Genomic DNA, 20,364 nt, shown 5'->3' with positions numbered 1-20,364 from the left:
CTTCCTGGAGGGGCTGTTCACACAGAAACAATGGCAAATGGGACGCAGGATGGCATTTTATTATAGGCAGGGCAGGGGTGGCCTTCCTCATTAGGAAACACAGCCCAGTGATCTTAGAGCAGTCATATGAGCACACTGTCTGCCTCTGGGATAGAGGGAGCGCTGGGGCAGGCCGAGGAGGCTGAAGGGGGGGGGGGGGGCAGGTGTGGCTGAGGGTTAACCTTTAGCGCTGACTCTAGTCCAGACTGCAGAAACTGGGTCAAGATCGCTTTCGGAAACCAGAACTGAGAACGTGTCAGCTTGGAAGCTGTAGGGAGAGCCACAGTGGGTCATAAAACCAGGGAGGAGAAAGCAAGGCTACAAAAGGAACAGAGCACAACTGGCATGCAAAGCGGGGCAGAAAAGAGGGCCCGCCATCCTCCTGGACCTACTGTTCCAGTTCCTGGTGCCACCTGCACTTACTTTTCTGAGAACATCAAAGAAATTCCCCTTTTGTGCCTAGGCCAGCTTGAGTGTATTTCTGTTACTTACAACCACTCTGTCATTTACTGAACTAAGAGAATAACAACCAAGTAAAGAAGCAAGGTCCCAGTTCAGGTCAGTTCATGGCAATTTATTTAATTTAAAAATAAAAACAGAAACAAACAAACAAACAAAAAACAGAAAACAAAACAAATTAGTTTCCAATGAAAATACAAACACTTTGGGTGGTTATCCAGCTTTTTTCTTTTTCCCCTATAGGCTGTTCTGGGCTCAAACCAATCAAATGAATGAAAACCAATTTTGACTGGAACCATAAAGCATGTTGCACCAATTAAATTATACCAATATATTATTATAATACCTTTGAAATGCCTTTCAGACCAATAAATAAAAAAAGACAAATTCAAATAAAAAAGTCAACTTTTTATTACCAAAAAAATAGAAATTAAATAAAAGTCACAACATGGATTAAAAAAAAATGTGCAGTCAAGTTTCTCTTTTTTTCTTCTAGGAATGATACCATGCCAGTAAATCCCTACAGAACATTTCCAGTTTGGCAATAAGCAATCAGTCAGTCATTCACATTTGTACTCAAGACAGCAGGCCTGGCCAACACTCACCTGAGTTTCACCCTGAAAGGTGCTCCTTGTCATCTGCAGAAGCAGCACCTTATAACAGGGACGGGAATTCAGAGAGTACTTAGCATTTTCATTTCACCTGGGGTCTTGATGCACTTCCTGAAAACTGATCATGCCTTGAAATTTACCTGTAAAAAGAAGTATAACTCTACTCCTTTGGCAGATGTGTAAACTAAGACACTGAAAGGCCCACGGAGGCAAGGAAAGGACCAGGAGGGCTGACCTCGAACCTCCTGCTTGGTCCACCAGGTCATCAAAGTGTCTCTCACTTGTAATTCCATGGAAATGAATCAAGCATGCCTTCCTTGGATGGGATTGCTGGTAGGGATGATAGGACTTAATCAGGAAGCAAGGGAGCTGCTTTGAGGGTTTTTCCCTCTATTCTAAGTTTTTCCTTGAAAGGACACATCTAGAATCAGAGGATGTTAGCAGAAGGTCAGAACTAGGCAGGGCCTGAGAGACCAGCTAATCCACCCCTCCAGCCCCCACTGAAGGGAAACCACAGTCCCCAAAACATCGCAGGTGCCTAAGGCCACCAGCTGGCTAGCAGCACACCAGGACTCAGAGTCTCTGCCTCTGAGTGGAGGACCGTCTTTGCCACGATCCACTGTCTGGGTCTACTGACAAAAGAGAACATACATGTGTTTTGGGAGTGGGGGAGGAGTAGGATGATTTTCCTTAATAGTATTATTTTTACTTAAAGACTAGAAGGATGGAAAATCACTGAACAGACACAATCACTTGGGCAAAAAGAAAACACGTCAACCACTAGGTTGATGTTATACATAAGTCCTACTGACAGCTACCAACTAGGCCGGCTGCCATGCACGAGGGGCCAGCAGTGCAGCAGTATAGGCTGTTCAGAAAAGGCCGCAGAAAATGAGATAGGGAGTAGGGGGCTTAGAGGTTGCAGAGCATACTCCCTGCACCCACATACCCCATATACAATTTGCTATCTACAGATTTTTTTCCCTTTGAACCTATGTTGGCGTTCAGGAAAGAAGTGGAATTGGATGAAAAGAAATCAAGAAGCTTCCCATGTTACACTACTCAGCTCAGCCTGAAGGAATGCAGAAGCCAAAACCCCAGAGCTGGTGGCAAGGGGAGAAATGGGGCCATCCCCTCAGGGAAAGGGCAATTTCATTCTAGTTAATGTTCTTGGTGCCTGAAGGTGAATTCTTTCTCATCTCCCTATGAACTATTATCTGTTGGTTTTCCCCAGGATACCCACAAGACTAGCTCTCCTGAAATATCCAGGTGGCTATCAGAAGTCAGCCATTCTCGAAACAAGAGTTTCAATTGGCTGGGGCCAGTAGAATCTGAAGTCATCCCAAAGTCCCAAATAAAACCATAAATTCCAAACTCAGTATCTCAAGATGTTCCATTGTGGGAGTGACGGTTTATCACCTGTAATCTGGATGTCTACGAGTTAAATAGCTAGTTATGTTACTTTTTAAGATAAGAGTCCTGTCACACCTCTTTTCTGCCTCCTCCAGAACCACGTGGATGAATCCAGGGAAGTGTTCCCTCTCCTGTACGCTTCCTACCAACCCACTTTGCTCTCTAGTACCTTATTCATTTGAATGGATGGAACTTCTTCCCCAAAGCCTAGGAGTTTAAACCCATGACACACAATACCTTGATTTGGGGAGAACACCTTCTGCCTGACTTTCCTCATCCAAATATCCCACCTACACACTAACTACACGCTAGAAGCAAACTCATCTACCTCTGAGGAGTCTACACTTGGTGGATGGGGAAATCGTTTACTGTGAGTAAGCAGGATAAATGGTTGAGCCAGTTACTCCTTTGGAAACCACAGCATCATGTCCAATTCAAAGCATTCATGCAGGTGAGAGCCCACAAGGCAGCATTCCAGTTAATATTGAGACGTTAAAGAAATCGAAAAGTTGCCCCCTTGCTGGTGTGGATCGATTTCCATTCAACTGCACAAAGACCACAGAGGGCCTCAAGCTCTGTTATATGCCAAAGTTTTGACCTCAGACACCACCATCTTTTCCCCTGTCCACCCTCAGGAGGTTGTGCTGAAGAGCAAGGCAGACACCAGGAAAGAAGAGGTAGACAACAAGAAGCCAAAAAATCACCATGGGCTGACTCTAAGTCCTTAGCAGTGTTCAGAGCATTCTCTCTCTGACCAAGGCCCTGTCTCCATTCAAGGTAGAATAGCAAATGAACAAATGCCACACTGGTGGCATGAAAGAGATAACACAGATCCCACAGGATCTACACTAACACTCCCAGGGCTTAGCCAGGTCAAGGATGGCAACTACGTGGCATGAGTGCTACTGCCCCGCTTCCCATCCCCACGGCAGCCATTACTATTCAATCACAGCACTCCTTCTGGTGTGTCTGGGCTACTTAAACCAGCACACCCAGCAGCCAGTATCAATCAATCACCGATTCAAGCTCATGTAGCTGAAACCTACTTGCCAACCCCATGCAGTCAGACTAAGCCTGCTAATGTGAGGAGAGAAGGAGCAAGCTCTGAGTTCACTCAAAGCAGATGGCCCCAGTCTCTCTTGCCACTCCTCCAGAAGCATGTGGATGACTTCTAGGGAAATGCTCCCTCTCCCATATGCTTCCCCCCACGCTTTAAGTGCTGGCCAACACCACCTCCCCTGGACAGCTGGTCCTCTAGGGATGCTATAAAGCAAATGCCAATTAGGATCCGAATTCTGACTGGCAGTTGGCAGGACTGGCAGAGAGCCCACTTCTCCCTTTTAGCTGCTGGCCCAAGGTTGCAAACTTGGCCAAAGCAAGACAGCACCAATCATCTTTCAGTCTCTTGTCATGGCCAGCTCCTTAGCAGTCACTGCCCCCACTCCTCCCTCGTACCCACCCCAACCCGCCCCTGTGCCTTGGGGAGCTAGTTGAGTTTGTTGCAGATCTCCAGCGCTTTCTTGTAGACCTGAGTCACGTCGTCCATGTCTGTGAGGAGGGAGAAGCTGCTGTCTCCCAGCCGGTTCCGGTACCGCTTCAGGTACTGGGGCCGGGGCCGGTTCTGGAGCCCCTCAAAGTCCTGGATCTGGAGGAAGTTTTCGGCAGAGACACAGCTGCGGATGCGCTGGCGGGCGGGGCGGTTCTCCTGCAGATCAAGCAAGTCAAAGGAGTCGCTGGAAAGGACACTGTCATCGCTAATGACGCTGGAAGGCCGGCTGTAGCTCCGGGAGAGGCCCTCGGCGGGGACACCGGGCTCCAGCAAGGACTCCAGTGTGGGCATTTCAGGGCTGGCCAGGGCCGGGTCTGTAGTGCCTGCCGAGTACTTGCTGCTATGTTTCAAGATGCCCTTCCTGCGGCAGGAGAGGCTGTGGGAAGTCACCCTGGCCGGGTCCGGGGGGCTCGGGGAGGGGATGCTGCCACCCAGCCCTTCGTTACTGTCCAACAGCTCCGAAGACTCGCTGCGCTCCGGGGACGAGTAGTAACCCGATTCTCTCTGCTGGGTCTTCTTCAAGATGCCTTTCTTAGGCATCGTGGCCGACTGTTTGGGGCTGAGTTTACCTGGCACCTCTGCCTCGGGGGAGCTCGGGAGGGGCACAGCAGTCCGGCACAAGTCCTGCTCCATCTTGAGAGCAGGGGGTAAGGCAGGACTGACAACGCCCTCAATGAAGCCAGTGCTGTGAGAGCGATGCTCGCTGTTGCTCCGCTTCTTCAGGATCCCTTTGGGCCGCTTGGAACTCAGCTTGGATGGGCTTTCAGGCGCCGAGTCCTGGCCGGACTGAGCAAAGTCATTCTCTTTCTTGGACTTCTTCAGTGACCGCTGCCGCTCCAGCATGACCTCAGTGGCCCCAGGTTTGGCCAAGCCCTTAATTTTGGCTTCAGCCTCAGCCTGCAGCCCTGTGGAACGGTGGTGCCAGTCGATAATGCGGGCCAAGAGAGGGGACTCAGAGTTGTGAAGGGCATCACAGTCGCAGACACTGCTCTTGTAGCCCCAGTTCACCCACCAGTGGTTGGCGATGTCCTCAATGGTGGCCCGGCGATCGGGGTTCACCATCAGCATCCACCGAATGAGTCCTCGAGCATCTATGGGACAAGCAAAAGGAACAGTACATCATACAGGAGCTTTGGGCTTTGTGACAGGGCTGAGGCTCCAGAAAGGGCTAAGGAGATGTGCTCACTTTAGGAAAAATCCAAATGGTCCAGCCACTTTTGACCAGGAAGCCATTGCCTGTCAGACTGTACATCAAAAAGCATCATGAAGACTCCGAGCCACAGGCCACTGCACTGTCACAGCCTGGCGTGTTTCTCCATGTGAGTGAAGAAATGTCACGAACCGCCAAGCCTTCCGTCAACTCAGATCTTTATAAAATGGGGAAGGCCAGGGAACCGGGAAAGAATCCAGACCCGACCCCAAGCAGGGCCCCACCATTCCTTTGGTGGATATCATTTCACCAAGAGGGAAAACAGGTGTGGGCTACAATGGCTTTCTTCATCCTCCAAAGGTAGGTTTGTATAAACACACAGCACTCAGGTCCCCAGAAAAGCATGTCAGCACAAAAAGGAAATCTGGGTCTGAGATGGTGAGAAAAAGGCTTCTCATCAGAGAGGGAGAGGCAGAGAAGGATGGAGAGGAGCGCATACCTGGGCAGTGAGAGAGGCCGTCCCCAAGGCTGGCCTGACTCAGGCCTTGGCCAGGCTCACACCCACACCCAGAGCTCACCACCTCTCCCCACTCTGACATAAGCCGTAGCCTACCGAGCTGTCAAATCCAAGAGCTGATCTCTACCTGCTATCCATTTACAGCCTGTCTGAAAAACTCCATTTGCAAATTTCTGCTGCCAAAGAATTAGGGGAAAGCCCCAAAGGGATGTTGAGGAGGCCACAGGAACCAACTGACTCTCACAGCTTATAAACTGCCTTTTAAGATCAAACTGTGCTCCCCCAAAGGGGGTTGAATTATACCCTGGGAAGGCGCCACCTCCCCTCAGCCACTTACGCAGGCTAATGAGTAGCTGGCAAGAGTCTGGCAACGGCACCAGGGGTGAACTACACCCCTGAAAAGTAACAGGATGTTCATTCATTCAGTCAATAAAGATTTCCTGAACCCCTGTAATGTGCCAGATACTATGCTGGCACCAGTTAGCTGGTGAGACAAAAAGACTGCCATAGAGGTCACCCTGAAATTCCTCAAAAAAGAAAAACCCTGGTTAGCTTATTGAAAAAAAAAATAGACATAGAAATCTGCATATACCTATGTCTACAGTTTACACATATAAAACAGTCCATCTTTATTATTTAGATTTTGTAGCTGTATATTTGCCTCCTTAGTAAAATATATTTGTAACCCCAAAATCAATACTCAGGGTGCTTTCCCAGTCACTTGCATATATCTTCTTCCACAGAGTGGGGAAAAAATGTGAGTTGCCCCCACGTGTGTTCTCAGCTGAGGGAGAACCTCGGCACCTCCTTCTTGTTTCTCCTCTCATACTGTAAACATGTGTCCTTTTCAGTCTGTTTTGTCCATGCTTTTCATCTATTTGCACTTTCTGTTGGTGATGTGGCTGTTTCAAATAAGCCCCAGTGTGACACTGGTGATTCTAAGGGCAAGAGGGCAGTGATGTGCCTTACAGAGAAAATGTGTGTCAGATAAGCTTCGTTCGGGCACGAGTTACAGTCCTGTTGGCCATGAGTTCGATGTTCATGAATCAACACTGTATTTTAAATGAGGTATCTTTAAGCAGAAATATACATAAAGCAAGGATATGTATTGATTGGTTGACAAAAAATGTGCCCAGAGGCTCACAGAATCCAGCCCTGTATTTCCCTAGGAGTAGTGCTTCCATATTCACTGACTCGGTGTTTATAGCAACCTTATAGAACATAACTACTGCAGATAATGAGAATCAACAGTGTGTGCGTGTGTCTATGCACATGCGTAGCATGCACGTACATGAGGTACATTCTGAAGATGGTCCCCTGTGCAGACCTCTTCTGTACCCACATGATGCCCTCCCATCAGGAGATGGAGTTTACGGCCTTGGCTGCTTTGACCAATAGAACATGGCGGCAGTGATATCATCTGGCTTCCAAGCAGACAGTAAGAAGGCCGGGCAGCTTCTTCCTCCTCTGTCTTGGAGCCCTGAGCTGCTACGTAAGAAGTCCAGGCTCCCTCCTGGAGAGAGAGACCTGAGGAGGCAGCTCATGGGAGAGAGCTCGCACAGAGGTATCCACCATTGGCCCCAGTACCCACTGATTGCAACTGTAGGAGAAGCCCCAAGCAAGGCCTGAAGAGCTCTAACCAACCCAGGGAATCGAGAGATACAGTTAATGGATGTTTAAACCACTGAGTTTGGAGAAGGCAGGCAGGGGATGGGATGGAGTTGTTCTGCAGCAGGAAGTAATGAAACAGCGCCCACGCGCTATACCCCCCGGTGGGGCACCAGGATGGAGAAGAGCAGCCGCCATCCTCATGCACTGACAGTCTAGTGGCAGGGATTTGAGCCTACATGGACCAGAAGGGACTTCACGTAATTCTCTTTCCAAAATGGGAATTTATAGTGGAGAAGCTGAATCCAAACAGGGTAAGGGACTTGCCCAAGTTCACACAGCAAGCAAACAGCACTCCCAGTCCACCGCGTGGAACAACTGTTCTGAAAATGTCACTTGGGAAGGTTTAGGGAGAGCAGCCGAACAAGCAGCTCTGCCAGAAGGCAAAGATCTGGGGAGACGAAAGAGAAAAAGCAGGCAGCTCCTTACGGACAGACAAGGACACAAGCAGAAAGTGTGAGCTGGGCAGGTGAGCTGACCTCTCCCGGCTCAACCGCTGGCCCCGCGCGGGCACACACCTGAGGGCTGCGTGGGCTCCCGGTACTCTCCGCTGCTGATCTGCCGTATGAGGTTTTTGTGATCGAAACCATCAAAGGGCATGGTTCCATAGACGAGGGTGTAAAGCAAGACTCCCAGGGCCCAGCTGTCCACCTGCAGCAGAGACAGGACATACAGGAGCTGGGAAGCAGATTCCGGGATGCCTTTCAAACCATTAGTCTCACAGACCATGAGCAGCCACCCTCAACGACCCCAGGAACTGAGTGCAGCACCTGGCAGACAGGTCCCACCGCAGTCTGACACCTGAGATGCAATGCACCTGCAGCCTGCTTCAGGGCCTGACCTTTCTGTTTCAAAACAAGACCAACAGTTCCAACCTGGAGAAGAACTTTCTTGAATAGATTATCTTCTTTGATCCTCACTATAATTTTGTTAAACATGTAGGGCCTGGGTTATTTTCAGCCCCATCTGACAGATGAGAAAACTGAGGCCTAAGGAAGCTAAATGGTTTCTCTGGAAGCTCCCACCCCAGTGATGGAACTAAGACTGGGACACTAAGGCTCTTGACTCCTAATCCAGGAATCAGTTCCTTCCTGCACCTTCTTCAAATGGATCAGGGGTTGCCAATCCGAATGCTTACAAGAGCCAGGTAGACCACAAACATGAACAAAGAGAGAAGGTGGGCTACAACGAGGAGTGCTGGGGATGCAGACAAACTGTAGAGGGCAGTCACCCGTTGCCTCCTCCGGCAAGTTGCTGCCACACAGGAATATAGGCCCAGCACTGCGAGCATCTTTGGTTTTTCAGGAGAAGTCAGAAACCAGGGTTTTATGTGACAGCTCCCACTTATTAAATGTTTGTTAAATTTTTCTAGAAGGACTAATGTGGCCAAAATGAAGCATGCTTGTTGGCCAGATCATAGGCTGCCAGCTTGTAACCTCGGAAACAGATCATCAGAGACCAAGGCAGCCTTCATTATCCATGACAAATTTACAGTGTCGAGTTTCTGCAACTTTGTAAACTGAATCTTAGGCTCCTCCCCTACATTCTTATTTTAGGAAGACTTCCTCTTCACTGTAGTTGATAGAGGCTCTTGGCATCTTTCTCTTTACCCTCCAGCCCTGCTCCCAAACACTCTTAAATAGATAAATATTTGGAAGGAAACATTTTAATCCACTGAGAGGCTGCATTTAAAGGATCTTGAGTGGATGAATCTCTCCGTAAATAGAACTATCTTTTTTAAAATGAATAATCACGCACAACTCACTCATTTTCAAAATGACATTTTCACATACACATCTCTAACAGTGGCCCTGAAAGCTCTGGGCATATAGAGAAATGAATTTCTCATGAATCAGAAGATGCAATTAATGTATTTCCTTAATCAAAGATGCATGCTGTCAAAAATATACTCAGAAGATATTTACTGCAGAGTTAGGTTGCTCGCTTTCTGTGTTGCCTGTTTTATTATAATACGAAAAACTGAAAACAATCTACCTAAATCTAGGGAAATGACTAAGTACAATACATTCATACAATAAAAAGTTACGTCATCATTAAAGACCATGTTTTTAATAATACCGAATTCAGAAAATCTAACAATATAACTTTAAGTTAATAAAAGGCAGATATACACATACATATATAGTGATCTCAATTATTTTTGAAATACAAAGATCTACATTGGAAAAATGTCTAAAGTCACATAAATATTAAGTGGCTATCTCTCATGGGGGGAGACTGCAGGCAACTTTATTTTCTCTTTTAGATTTTTCTGGATTTTTCCAATTTTCTTTCAGGTGCCCCAGGTATGTATATTATGGTTTTTATAATCATATAAGGAAAAGTTTTTTATTTGCTTGCTTTTGTGGGTTTTTTTTTAAGGTATTCCTAGGTCCAGTTCTTTTCTCCCCCACCAAGCGCCCCCCCACCACCCCCATACACCAGGCAAGCTGCTCACCTCTGGGCCTCGGTAAGGTCTCCCATTGACAATTTCAGGAGAGGCATAGAGCGGGCTCCCGCAAAACGTTTGCAAGAACTTGTCCTTCTGGTACAGGTTGGAAAGCCCAAAGTCGGCAATCTACAAAAAGACACAAGACCCAGGGAGGCCTGTCAGCATGGAGGTCAGTGTCTGCACTGGCTCAGCTTACACCACCCAGACTAAAGCAGCTGAGGCGCCCTGGGGCAGCTCTGCCAGCTGGGTCCCCCTTCTCTCTCCAGCCCTGAGTCTTCACAAAATGACCAGTCGACACAACCGGGCCACTGATTCCTGACTGCAGTCCTTGGCATCATCACAAGTTCTGCTGTATCTGCACACAGCATGCTCTATTACTCACTTAAAATCACTCCATACATAACCTCTGTTTTCACTTCAGTGTAGACCTGCCCTGAGAAATAGCCACAGAATCACATTTGTGATGGTCAAATGAACACTGTATATAAACTATTCATCTGAAAACTGTTCCTCTGCAGCCTACCTAAAATCACACTGCATCCACCCACAGTGGTGTGTGCACCACACCCTGGAAAACCCTGACCTACCTGTGCAATAGACATCACCGCCTTTTATCCGCCCACAAACTCATCGGAACTGTATTTTGGCCACCTCGTGACACTAGAGAAAATGGACCCTGAGCACTGGGTTTGGAGAAATCATATTGCAGCCCAAACCCTGTGTGGCACAGAGCAGACGACTTAGCTACTCTGAGCCTCAGTTTACCCACCAGAAAACAGAAACCCATGATCCCTATCCTGTTTGAGATCACAGGATTATTGGGAGAATGAGAAGAAAAAAATTAATCAAGATGAGTCCATGGATGCAAAAGTGCTTTGTAACGTTCAAGTCTTCAAGTTCCATGCAAATGTTCTACCTGACCTTGCTTCTCTTGTATCACAAACCCTTTGGAATCACTCTCTTTGGTTTCTTGAAGTGTTTTATAATCCTTTAAGGCAGCATTCTTCAGCATGTGCGTGTGTGTGCGCACCTATTCATATATACATGTAAGGTATATATTATACATGTATATGCTTATTATCATATACACATGTAATGTATATATTACATATGCACATACATATCACATCACATATATATGTACCTATGTATATACAAATGTATATTCACCTTGCCTTCTAGACTGAGTCCCCTGAGGCAGGTGGCAGGTTCCACATCTGCCCCTCATCTTTGCAACATCCACTGCTTAGCACCTGCCCTCACCCAAGAAACACTCGTCATCAGAAGAGGCATTATATTTTGAAAAGCATAAGGTAATTAGTCAATGATACAAAATAATGATAAACTTAGTTACCACTTACTGAACAACCTACAATGACCAGGTACAGTTCTAAGCACTTTACAGTCTCTAACCCTATCTACAATCCCATTTACACAGTGTGAATGTACTTCATGCCACTGTACTGAGCACCTAAAAACGATAAAAACAGTAAACTCTGTGTTAGGGATATTTTATCACCCCTAACAGATAAGGAAACTGAGGTTTAGGGAAATGAGGTTATTCATCTCAAGAGAACTAACTAGCCAGCAACAGTGTAACCCAGGTGTCTTTACAGCTTCAAACCACTGCCCAACCTAGCCCCGGGGTGATCTGCAAATTTCACCCAGTCTGAGCCAGCCTTACACACTGAGCCGCTGTGGACTTCTGCCATCCCCAAAACCGACTGCCACCTGAGGCTTCTAAATAGGATGAGTGAATCACATACATGCCCAGCTGAGGCTGTTTTGAATGCGGTGCCCAGAATAAGCCCATCTTGTAACAGGCGTCCCTGAATGAATGGAATGGCACTGAAAGCAGCTGGTGAACAACCGCCCTCAGAAAACACATTCTCAGGGCTCAGATTGCACTTAATTGCCCAGAATTCCATTTTCTTATCAAAGCCCCCAACTGGCTTACAGGAAGTTGGCTGGAAGCTTTATGAAGTGTGCCCTGTCAATCAGAAGAGGCAAGGAACGGCTGCAGCCCTGAAACATCCCGAGAAGGCCCTGGGCTTCGTCCTCTCAGCCCACAGCTAAGGAGGCACTCACACAGCACAGCGCACGTCCTGAGGAAAACACATTCCCTTCCCACCCTGCAATGTCAGCGGCATCTGGAGCACTGCGCGACCCTACACACACACACACACACACACGTGAGAGGCACCCAGCACCACCACGTGCAAATCCCCACACACCCATGCCCACTGGAAGTGCTCCAAGTCTTGGCACACTTGCTTTCTTTGTAGGCCTTCTGAGAAGTGTGTTTATGTTATGGCCCACACCCATCCTCACAGACTGATGTTTATCAGCCTCTCCCAGTAAAACTGTCATTGCCACTGACATAAGATTAATAGAAATCTAGATTAGTCCATGTGCTTGGCACTTCAACGGAAAAGCAATATTAATCAACACACACACACACACAGTTCTCCATCCTTGAGCCACTTAAACTTGGGCTGAAGCTCTAAGAGTCCACTTCGTATGGAGTTTGTAAGAACTAGAAGATGGGAAATGGCCACTGGTCATAAAACTTCTCAAAGCCTCAATTTCCCATCTGTAAAATGGGGGTAGGAGCAGTATCCACCCCTACCGTGTCATGGTGAAAATTAAATGACAGAAAGTATGTGAAATGCTTAAAATAGTAATTGGCACAAAGTTGGGGCTCAATATGTGTGCCACCTTAAATCCACGTAAGTAACTTTATTAACGTCATGATTCTCAATGATTCTGGTTTTTCATTGAAGGTAATTATGTCAGGTTTCTTTTTCAGATACATATAATTTTTCAAAGTGAATTAAACTAAATAAAATTAAGTGAAATAGGATGGAAGATACTGGGAAAAGGCAAAATCGATGAAGAGATAAAAGAAAAGAAATTTAGGAAGTTGGAGAAAGCTGAAATTTGGGAAATAACAATTTTTAAACATAATAAAACAAAAAAACCAAATCTGAGAAGTGGTTCCAACCTGGAAGAGTCTTACGGGGTGAGCTAATCCTGCACCTCACCCTGTAAGTGAGGCACTTGAGGGTCAGAGGACTTAAGCTCTGCCGAAGGTCACAGAGACAGAACAGCTTCAGGAATGTGAGGTTCGGTGCGGTTCTCTAGAACAGAACATCAGCTGTGTATCAAGGGTGACTCTCCACCAAGGAGGCATCCAGCTTTACTTTCAAAGTCGGGTTTTGCCGGCACACTGGTAACCTTTGGAGAAAGATAACTACCTTTTTTTGCTGGTGAGAGACTGTTCTACTGCTCTGTTCAGAACCCCCCTCTGTCCCCACACTGGGGCACTGTGTTCAGCCTGGACTCTGAGAAGGAACCTGGGATGTCAACACTCATGTCCTCAGTTTAAGTTTTTGTCAGCAAGCCTTTCTAGAGGTAGGCCCCACTGGATGAAAATCAGAGTTAGAAAGAAAAACTGGGAAGCGATTATTCACATGTCAAAAGAATTAACCTCACTACAACATGGATGAACTATGGAGACATTGTGCTCTGTGAAACAAGCCAGACACAAAAGGATAAATATATGATTCCACTCACATGAGGTACTTAGAGGAGTCAAGTTCAGAGACAGAAGGTAGAAGGGTGGTTGCCTGGGGCTGGGAGTGGGGGGGAATGGGGAGTTAGTGTTGAATGGGGACAGAGTTTCCATTTGGGAAGATGCAAATGTTCTGGAGATGGGTGGTGGTGATGGTTGCACAACAATGTGGATGTACTTATGCTACTAAACCGAAAACCTAAAAATGGTAAACTTTATGTTACATACATTTTACCACCATTTAAACAAAAGGGATTAACCTTAGATCACTGTGAATAATCACTGCAAGCTCATCCAATGACAAAGGAAGTCAGCTTGCTGATGGGTAACTGCTGGGAAAGGATGCTAATGAGACTATAAGAAATGGTCTGACAGTCATGTGCAGGGTCTAAAAAGAAGCGCAGTCCACTGGACAGATCAGAGGTCAGAGCCCCGAAGAACCTGGGGCTAACCTTGGACTTGGCCCTGCTGGGTGATGGATGGGAACTAACACCAACTTCCTCCTCAGTAAAATGGGAATAATATAACAAAAAGAAGGCATTCATGGATGTACATGTACACACACACACACATAAATGGATAAATGAACAAACAGATGAATGGACTCATTACTGCATGAGTGCAGCAACCTCACATTCATACAGTTAGAGCCTGAGCTGCCCCACGGGTCTTGTTAAGCCTTGGGGGTTTCTGTCTAGTCTTATCCCTGGCCATTCAAAGCTGCTCTTCTCCGCAGCAGCGGGCATTTCCATTGTCATCAGGAGCCACAGGCCGCTTCCCCCAGGTCCCTCTACCCTGAGCCCTGGGAGTGCACCAAATTCCCAGCCCTGTCTGTGGAGGTCAGGTGACCCCGGTGCCTGACTTCTCACCATCAGGCCTTTTTACAGGAGCCTCCTATGGGAATTGTCGGCATTCCATTCTCCCAGAGGGTGGGACGTGAATCTGGCCCGTTTTTATTAATTGCGAATTAATGCTGTGCTGGGTGTCTATTTTAGTAGACATGCTTCTCCGCAGAGTACGGAATGCAACCCAAAGAAGCACATTGTTCTCATTCTTTCTGCCAACCGACTGTGTGAATATTTTTAGAAGCCACACCCTCTCGCCGTGGCCAGATGTGCTCTTTGCAAACCAACATCAGGCAGGGAAGGAGAGAGGCACATGTTGCATGGCTCACACCAAAACGGCAGCGACACAGGACAAGTTCAAACCAGGAGCGTTTTTATAGGCTTTCTGGGCAAAAGCCCTCCACCCTGGAAATACAGGAAATGCACCCACATTTGGAGAGGCATCTCACTGCTCATACTCTGGGGATTGGTAACAGACCTCCAGGGGCAATGGTCCCCTGGTCCAGACACTGACGACATGGGCTCTCAAACGTGGAGGCCAGCTTGTGGCCATGTGTCTGCCTGACTTTGCTGCAAGTGCCCTTTCTCAATATGTTTTCATCAAAATGCTGAGTCAGGAAGAGCTGAGCATATCCAGCCGGAAGACAAATCAACACCAGCTGAAACACATTTTCCAAAACCTTGGAAGTGGGTGTGAGATGATGAAAAGAGAATTTGCCTGGAAGTCAACCATGTGAGTTCTAATCCTGGCTGTCATCCCTTCACTCCAAAATCAAACTGCTTAAGAAACCCTACTGTGTGACAAGCACTGTGCCACATTCTGGGAAAACAAAGACAGAATGACATGCTGGTTCACTGTGTCTGATCTGGGGCACATCAACTTTCTGAGCCATAATCATCAAAACAAGGGGTTGGAAAATGACCCTCAAGTTTCTTTCAAGCTCTAGAATTCTCCGATCCTTGTAGCATTCCTTGAGCGAGCAGAAGGAAGGAACAGCATCAAAGGGAAGGTTTGGATGTGTGTGTGTGTGTGTTTTACTTTGGTAAATGCCAGGAGGAGAAATTCTTAAGGATTAAAAATCCTAAGGGAACAAGATCTTATGGTAGCTCACAGAAAAAAAAATGTGACAATGAATATATATATATATCTGTTAACGTATAACTGAAAAATTGTGCTCTACACTGGAATTTGACACAACATTGTAAAATGATTATAAATCAATAAAAAATGTAAAAAAAAAAAAAAAAAAAGAATCCTAAGGGAAAAAATAAGACCAAAACCTTAATTCTTATAATGTTCTACATGGCTCCTATTTCCCTCCATAATGGACAGGGCCCCCGATGAAGGACTTGGTCCTGGGAGCCAGGAGGCCCAACATCACTGCCCTATTGCTTTATGCAAATAAGCCATTCTCCTGGGCTCCTGCCCATTGTTCCAGCACAATTGCTTTCAGAATGCTAACCATTCTTCTCCTCCATTGGGGAATTCAATGACTCCATAGGAAGCTATGTGCCTTATCACTTCTGGAACTACATCATGGAACTAGAGGTCAAGCTGTACCATAGAACCCAATCCCCAAGTGAGAGGCTCACATTCCAGGCCTTGTAAAGAACTCCACTTCATTTTGAGAGCTCTGGGGGCAGGTGGCAGGAAGAGTTCGCAAAGAAAGTTACCAGAGTGGATGACACAAGCCCTCAGAATGTGCCCCTCAGACCAGAAGCCAATTCTCCAGCCGTGGCCTGACCACCACACACCTCAGGCCCCGGGCACTGTCAGAGCAGCTGGCTTCCTATTCAACTTCCCTAGTGGCCAGCCATGTAAGCAGGTGTCTTGGGTATTAAAAGTTGAGTGCTAAGTGCTTTGACTATATACTGTCTAAAATCCTCACCTTTGTCATCGACTCTCCAGGACTGAGCACAGGGCCTGCTGGCACGGAGTAACTGCTCAGCAAATACTCATTTAAAAAATGACCAGATCAACAACCTCCCCAAGTGATGGAGACTAGACAGTGGAGGAAACTGAGGCTTAGATGCGTGAGTCATTCATCCAAAACACTGCCACTAGTAAGGGGCAGGGTTACATTTCAAACCCAGACCATCCAACTCCAAAGCCACTGCTCTTAACCTTGGCTCACAGCACAGTGCTCAGCACTTGATACAGCTAATCACGGAGCATATCCTTTAGTCTTCAAAACAAGCCTGTGGGCACTGCCGTCTCCCCATTTTATGGTCAAGGAAACAGGGTGAAGTGGTTCCCCCAATGTCAAGCGGCTAGTAAACCACACAGGATGGAATTTTCTAACTCTGCAGCCACTGCTCCTTCTAGAATAATCCAGCCACTTTGCCAGAAATGCAGAGACCCTGAGATTTCACTTCCTGTTCCTAGAAAGGCTACTTTGACCAACTCTTTCCTCCTTACTCTGTGGACTGTATAGAAATATGTGATCATGGTCAACCACTCACTAAAAACTAGGTCTCCCCAACGTGGTTTCCAGGGTCCTTTCAGAGGATGATGGTGACTAATGGTTGCCACCATGATCTGGGGACAGAATCCAAACACAAGGCAGCCCCATTGGTCCCAGCAAGGAAATAGTCTTGTGATGCACTCCCTCAACTGAGAGCAACCACAACAACAAAAAAGGGGATGATGCAAGGTCATTCCCATGCTTGGTCTGGGGACCAGGGACGAGGCACTAACGTCACCAGCAGCCAATGAGAGGGACCCCTGGTGCTGGGAGTACGGAGGCTATTTCATAATGAAACCCATGCAGTGAGCTCTGTTTATTTTGAAACCGTATTTGCTTATTCTGCAGCCATGATCAAAAGGCCATTTGGAGTGCTCTGCAGGAGGCACTTGAACTCCGTTGGCCAGGACAGCTTTCTCCAGCCCTGGCAGCAGCCCGCAGTAATACTCGCCGCCACTTGACGGCACGCTCCTTCCCGACAGCAATCACCACCACCTTTTCAGTCAGCTCCCCAGTTCCAGGGCTGCTTTGGGGGGTGGGAGGGGTGGAAGGGAGAAGCAGGAGACGTGGGGTGGGAGTGACAGAAGTGGCAGGGATAGGGTTCCAACTCCAAAATAACTGGGGACCCTGCTGGCATATCCAGCAGAGTGGTCCAAACTTGGGCTCAGTGGGTCAGAGAGACATGGGTTCAAACCCCCACTCCGCTGCTTACCACTGTGTTACCTTGGGAAAGTTACTTAATGTCTCTGTGCCTCAGTTTCCCTATCAGTGAAATGATGTAAATAATAATATCTATCTCATACGGTTGTTGTGAAAATTGAATTTAAGTGATATTAGGCTAATGTGATACAAGATACAAATGCACTGTTACTGTATTTTTATGGTAAAAACTGTCGACTATGAGTTTCCCAAGGACAGGGACTGTAGTTTGGTCATCTTTGAGGACAATGTCTAGCACGTTGCTGGAGATCGATAAATGCTTGTTGAATTTAACCGTTTGAACTGAGCAGAGGGCTCAAGCCCAGTGACTCCCCCCACCCGCCTGCTGGGAAGGAAGGGCCGCCTTATTTGTATGCTGCAGCTCAGAGCAGCAGAAGCCCCCAACCAGCTGCAGTCCCCAGGTCCGGCATATCAATCAATGAGGCAAGAGCTTTACCTTAATATTACAGTTGTCATCGAGCAGTATATTTTCCAGCTTCAAGTCCCGGTGGACCACACCATTCTGAAATGAGAAGACAGGCAGGGAATTGAATGGGAGCAGTTGGGATAAGAGAGACAGAGAGGGAGAGGAAGGAGGAGGGTGAACAAAGGGAAATCTTTGACAGATTAAAGAAACGCGCCAGCCCCGGTGGTCTTCGCCCCCATCCTTCAGGATTTCTCTCACTGTCATGAAGCTCCCCGCCAGCGACCAGCGGCAGGAGAGCATTAGTCACTTGCTGTGTGGTTAAGGGAAAAATGACTGGAATCCATTCTCCCCCAGAGCCTGTAAAACAGCGGGGAGACTCTTTGTCGGAATGTAATTCCACTGTGTGAAAGCAGTATAATCCCAGGCAGTGGCAAACACTGTCTGCCTACAGACAGGATGCGATTCCCAGGGAATCAGCAGATGTCTCTGCTGGAAACTCAGAATGTGGGGCTCACACACCCGACTTGTCTGTCTGCCTGTCTACCTGTCTCCCCAGTGCCTAGCTCAATATATCCTGGTCCCTGAAGCCATGCAGACCAGTCCCAAGGAGAACAGAAGTACTCCCAAGGGTGTTTCCCAAGCAGCTGGGAGAAAAGGCTCTGAAAGTCCCTCTCTGCTGGGCAGGGCACAATGCGGGGTGAAGGGTGAAGGTGCGAGAGGCCAAAGAGACCAAAGCAGGTCGCTCCATACTGTGTGACCCTTCCATTCAAGCCAACTCTGACAAGGCTGTCCGCTGAGCTGCAGTGACAAGCAGGCAGCCAGCTGCATGGTGAAAAGAAGTCGTCAAGCAATAGGCCGTTAGTCTGTACAGCAGTAACAACAGTCCTGCTCAGTTCTTTTCAAACCCCCACAATCTTCTAAGGGAGTGGGTGGGCACGGGAAGAGAAGAGGAACTGAAAGAACCAGCTACGTGGGGCCGGGCGAGTAATAGCAGGGAAGGACGTTTTTAACATCATTCAGCACAAAGGGCGCTTGCGAAGGAAGCTGCTCTTTCAAGCAAACCAACTGGCTCGGAATTCTTTCTTTCATTCAAGATTTCTTTAGCTCGGAATCTGCATGTGTACAGCTGGTGCTTTACTGCTTATTTTCCTTTCCACCTGACAGTTCCTAGTATCTCCAAAAGCACTGACTGGAGAGGTAGAAAAAAAACATGTACTTCTAGTGCTCCTTCTAATCCAAACCTTCAAGGCTATGTTTTGAATTCAGAAATGCACAAACCAGGGCTCCTGGAGGAAAGATTCAGAAGACAAGGTAGCTGCTTTTGTTTGGTTTTAAGTATCGGGAGCAGTTTGGTTTACACTGCTGCATTGCTCGTCTTCACAGTGAGATGGAGTGAGTCTCATAAAGCCCCGTTCACACAAAGCCCAAGGACTCACACTTCAGATAGTGCAAACGGGGCTGTAGCGCTTACAATGATGGTCAGATTCCAAACAAATGCAACACACTGTGCGATCTGAGTCATCAGTGCCTTCTGAGTCAGCAAAGAGAAGTCAAATAATGTCCACATGGGTTAAGGGTTTTAGACTGTTATTAATGAGAAGATGATTATTCCAGAGTCAGTCTCATCTAACTAGACTACTTAACAAACCGGAAGGCCCCAGGCTGCCACCATCCGAATGAAGAAACTGACTCTGCTTTGGATGCTATGTTGGCTTCTAGTCACTGCTGTCTTCAAAATGAATGATTGTTCCAGGTGTGACAGTTCTGGGGAAAAGTATAAATGGGATGGAAGTCATGACTCAAATGATAAATAATAAATTCCAAGCCATATTTCAACAAATGATCTGTGAACTTCATTCCCTCTTCCAGAGATGAAGGGTAGCTAAACTGGCTGTGTTAAGAGCACGCCCCCTTAGTTGTGTTGCAATAAAGTGTAGGTGTATGTACGTACCCTCCATGGATGTAACTACGCAAGGAAAGGGAAAGAGAGAGGTTCAGAACAAAGGGCCCGCTAATTCCACTTCTGGAATTTCTCTTAAGTAAATTACTCAAATAAGAGGAAAAAAAGTTAAGGCATAAAAATGGCAATCACTGTTTATAATAACCAGAAATTGGAACCAGCCTAAACGTTCAACAATCACATTAACTATAGAGAATTTTTAGTAACACAGGAAAATGTCTGGATCCTGGAAGGGGGAAAGGTTGTTGGTGTAAAAACTGGTGAAATCTGAATAAAATTTGGAGTTTTGCTAACAGCAATGTACTAATGTGGGTGTCTTGGCTTTGAGAAATGTCCTAGAGTCCTGTAAGATGTTAGGGTTAGTTAAACTGAGTGAGAGGTACCTGGGAACTCTGTACGATCTTGGAAACTTTGCTGTAAATCTAAAATTACTCAAAATTAAAAGTTAAATAAATATGAGGAGTAGGAAGATTGGAAAGAAACAAACAAATGTCAACAGCAGGTTACCCTTGGATTCTGGCATTATGGGTGATGGT

At 46.9% G+C, this 20,364-nt stretch overlaps 1 protein-coding gene across 3 annotated transcripts in view; it reads right to left on the bottom strand.

The window, feature by feature from the left end:
* Positions 1–598: 598 nt before the first annotated feature.
* Positions 599–20,364, bottom strand: part of NUAK1 (NUAK family kinase 1) — a 67,686-nt gene continuing 47,920 nt past the window's right edge. For all 3 annotated transcript variants that reach the window (XM_045506951.2, XM_074375141.1, XM_074375142.1), the window contains 4 exons: positions 17,899–17,964; positions 9,865–9,984; positions 7,925–8,057; positions 599–5,162 (listed from right to left, as the gene is read on the bottom strand). In XM_045506951.2, coding sequence (XP_045362907.2) covers positions 4,009–5,162; positions 7,925–8,057; positions 9,865–9,984; positions 17,899–17,964 — 1,473 coding nt within the window. In that variant the 3' untranslated portion in view covers positions 599–4,008. The remainder of the gene's footprint in view (positions 5,163–7,924; positions 8,058–9,864; positions 9,985–17,898; positions 17,965–20,364) is intronic.

This window comes from Camelus bactrianus, chromosome 12 (genome assembly GCF_048773025.1).
Source record: "Camelus bactrianus isolate YW-2024 breed Bactrian camel chromosome 12, ASM4877302v1, whole genome shotgun sequence".
Classification (NCBI taxonomy): domain Eukaryota; kingdom Metazoa; phylum Chordata; class Mammalia; order Artiodactyla; family Camelidae; genus Camelus; species Camelus bactrianus.
Note: the sequence above shows the minus strand (reverse complement) of the source record. Positions and strands in the feature narration are given on the sequence as shown.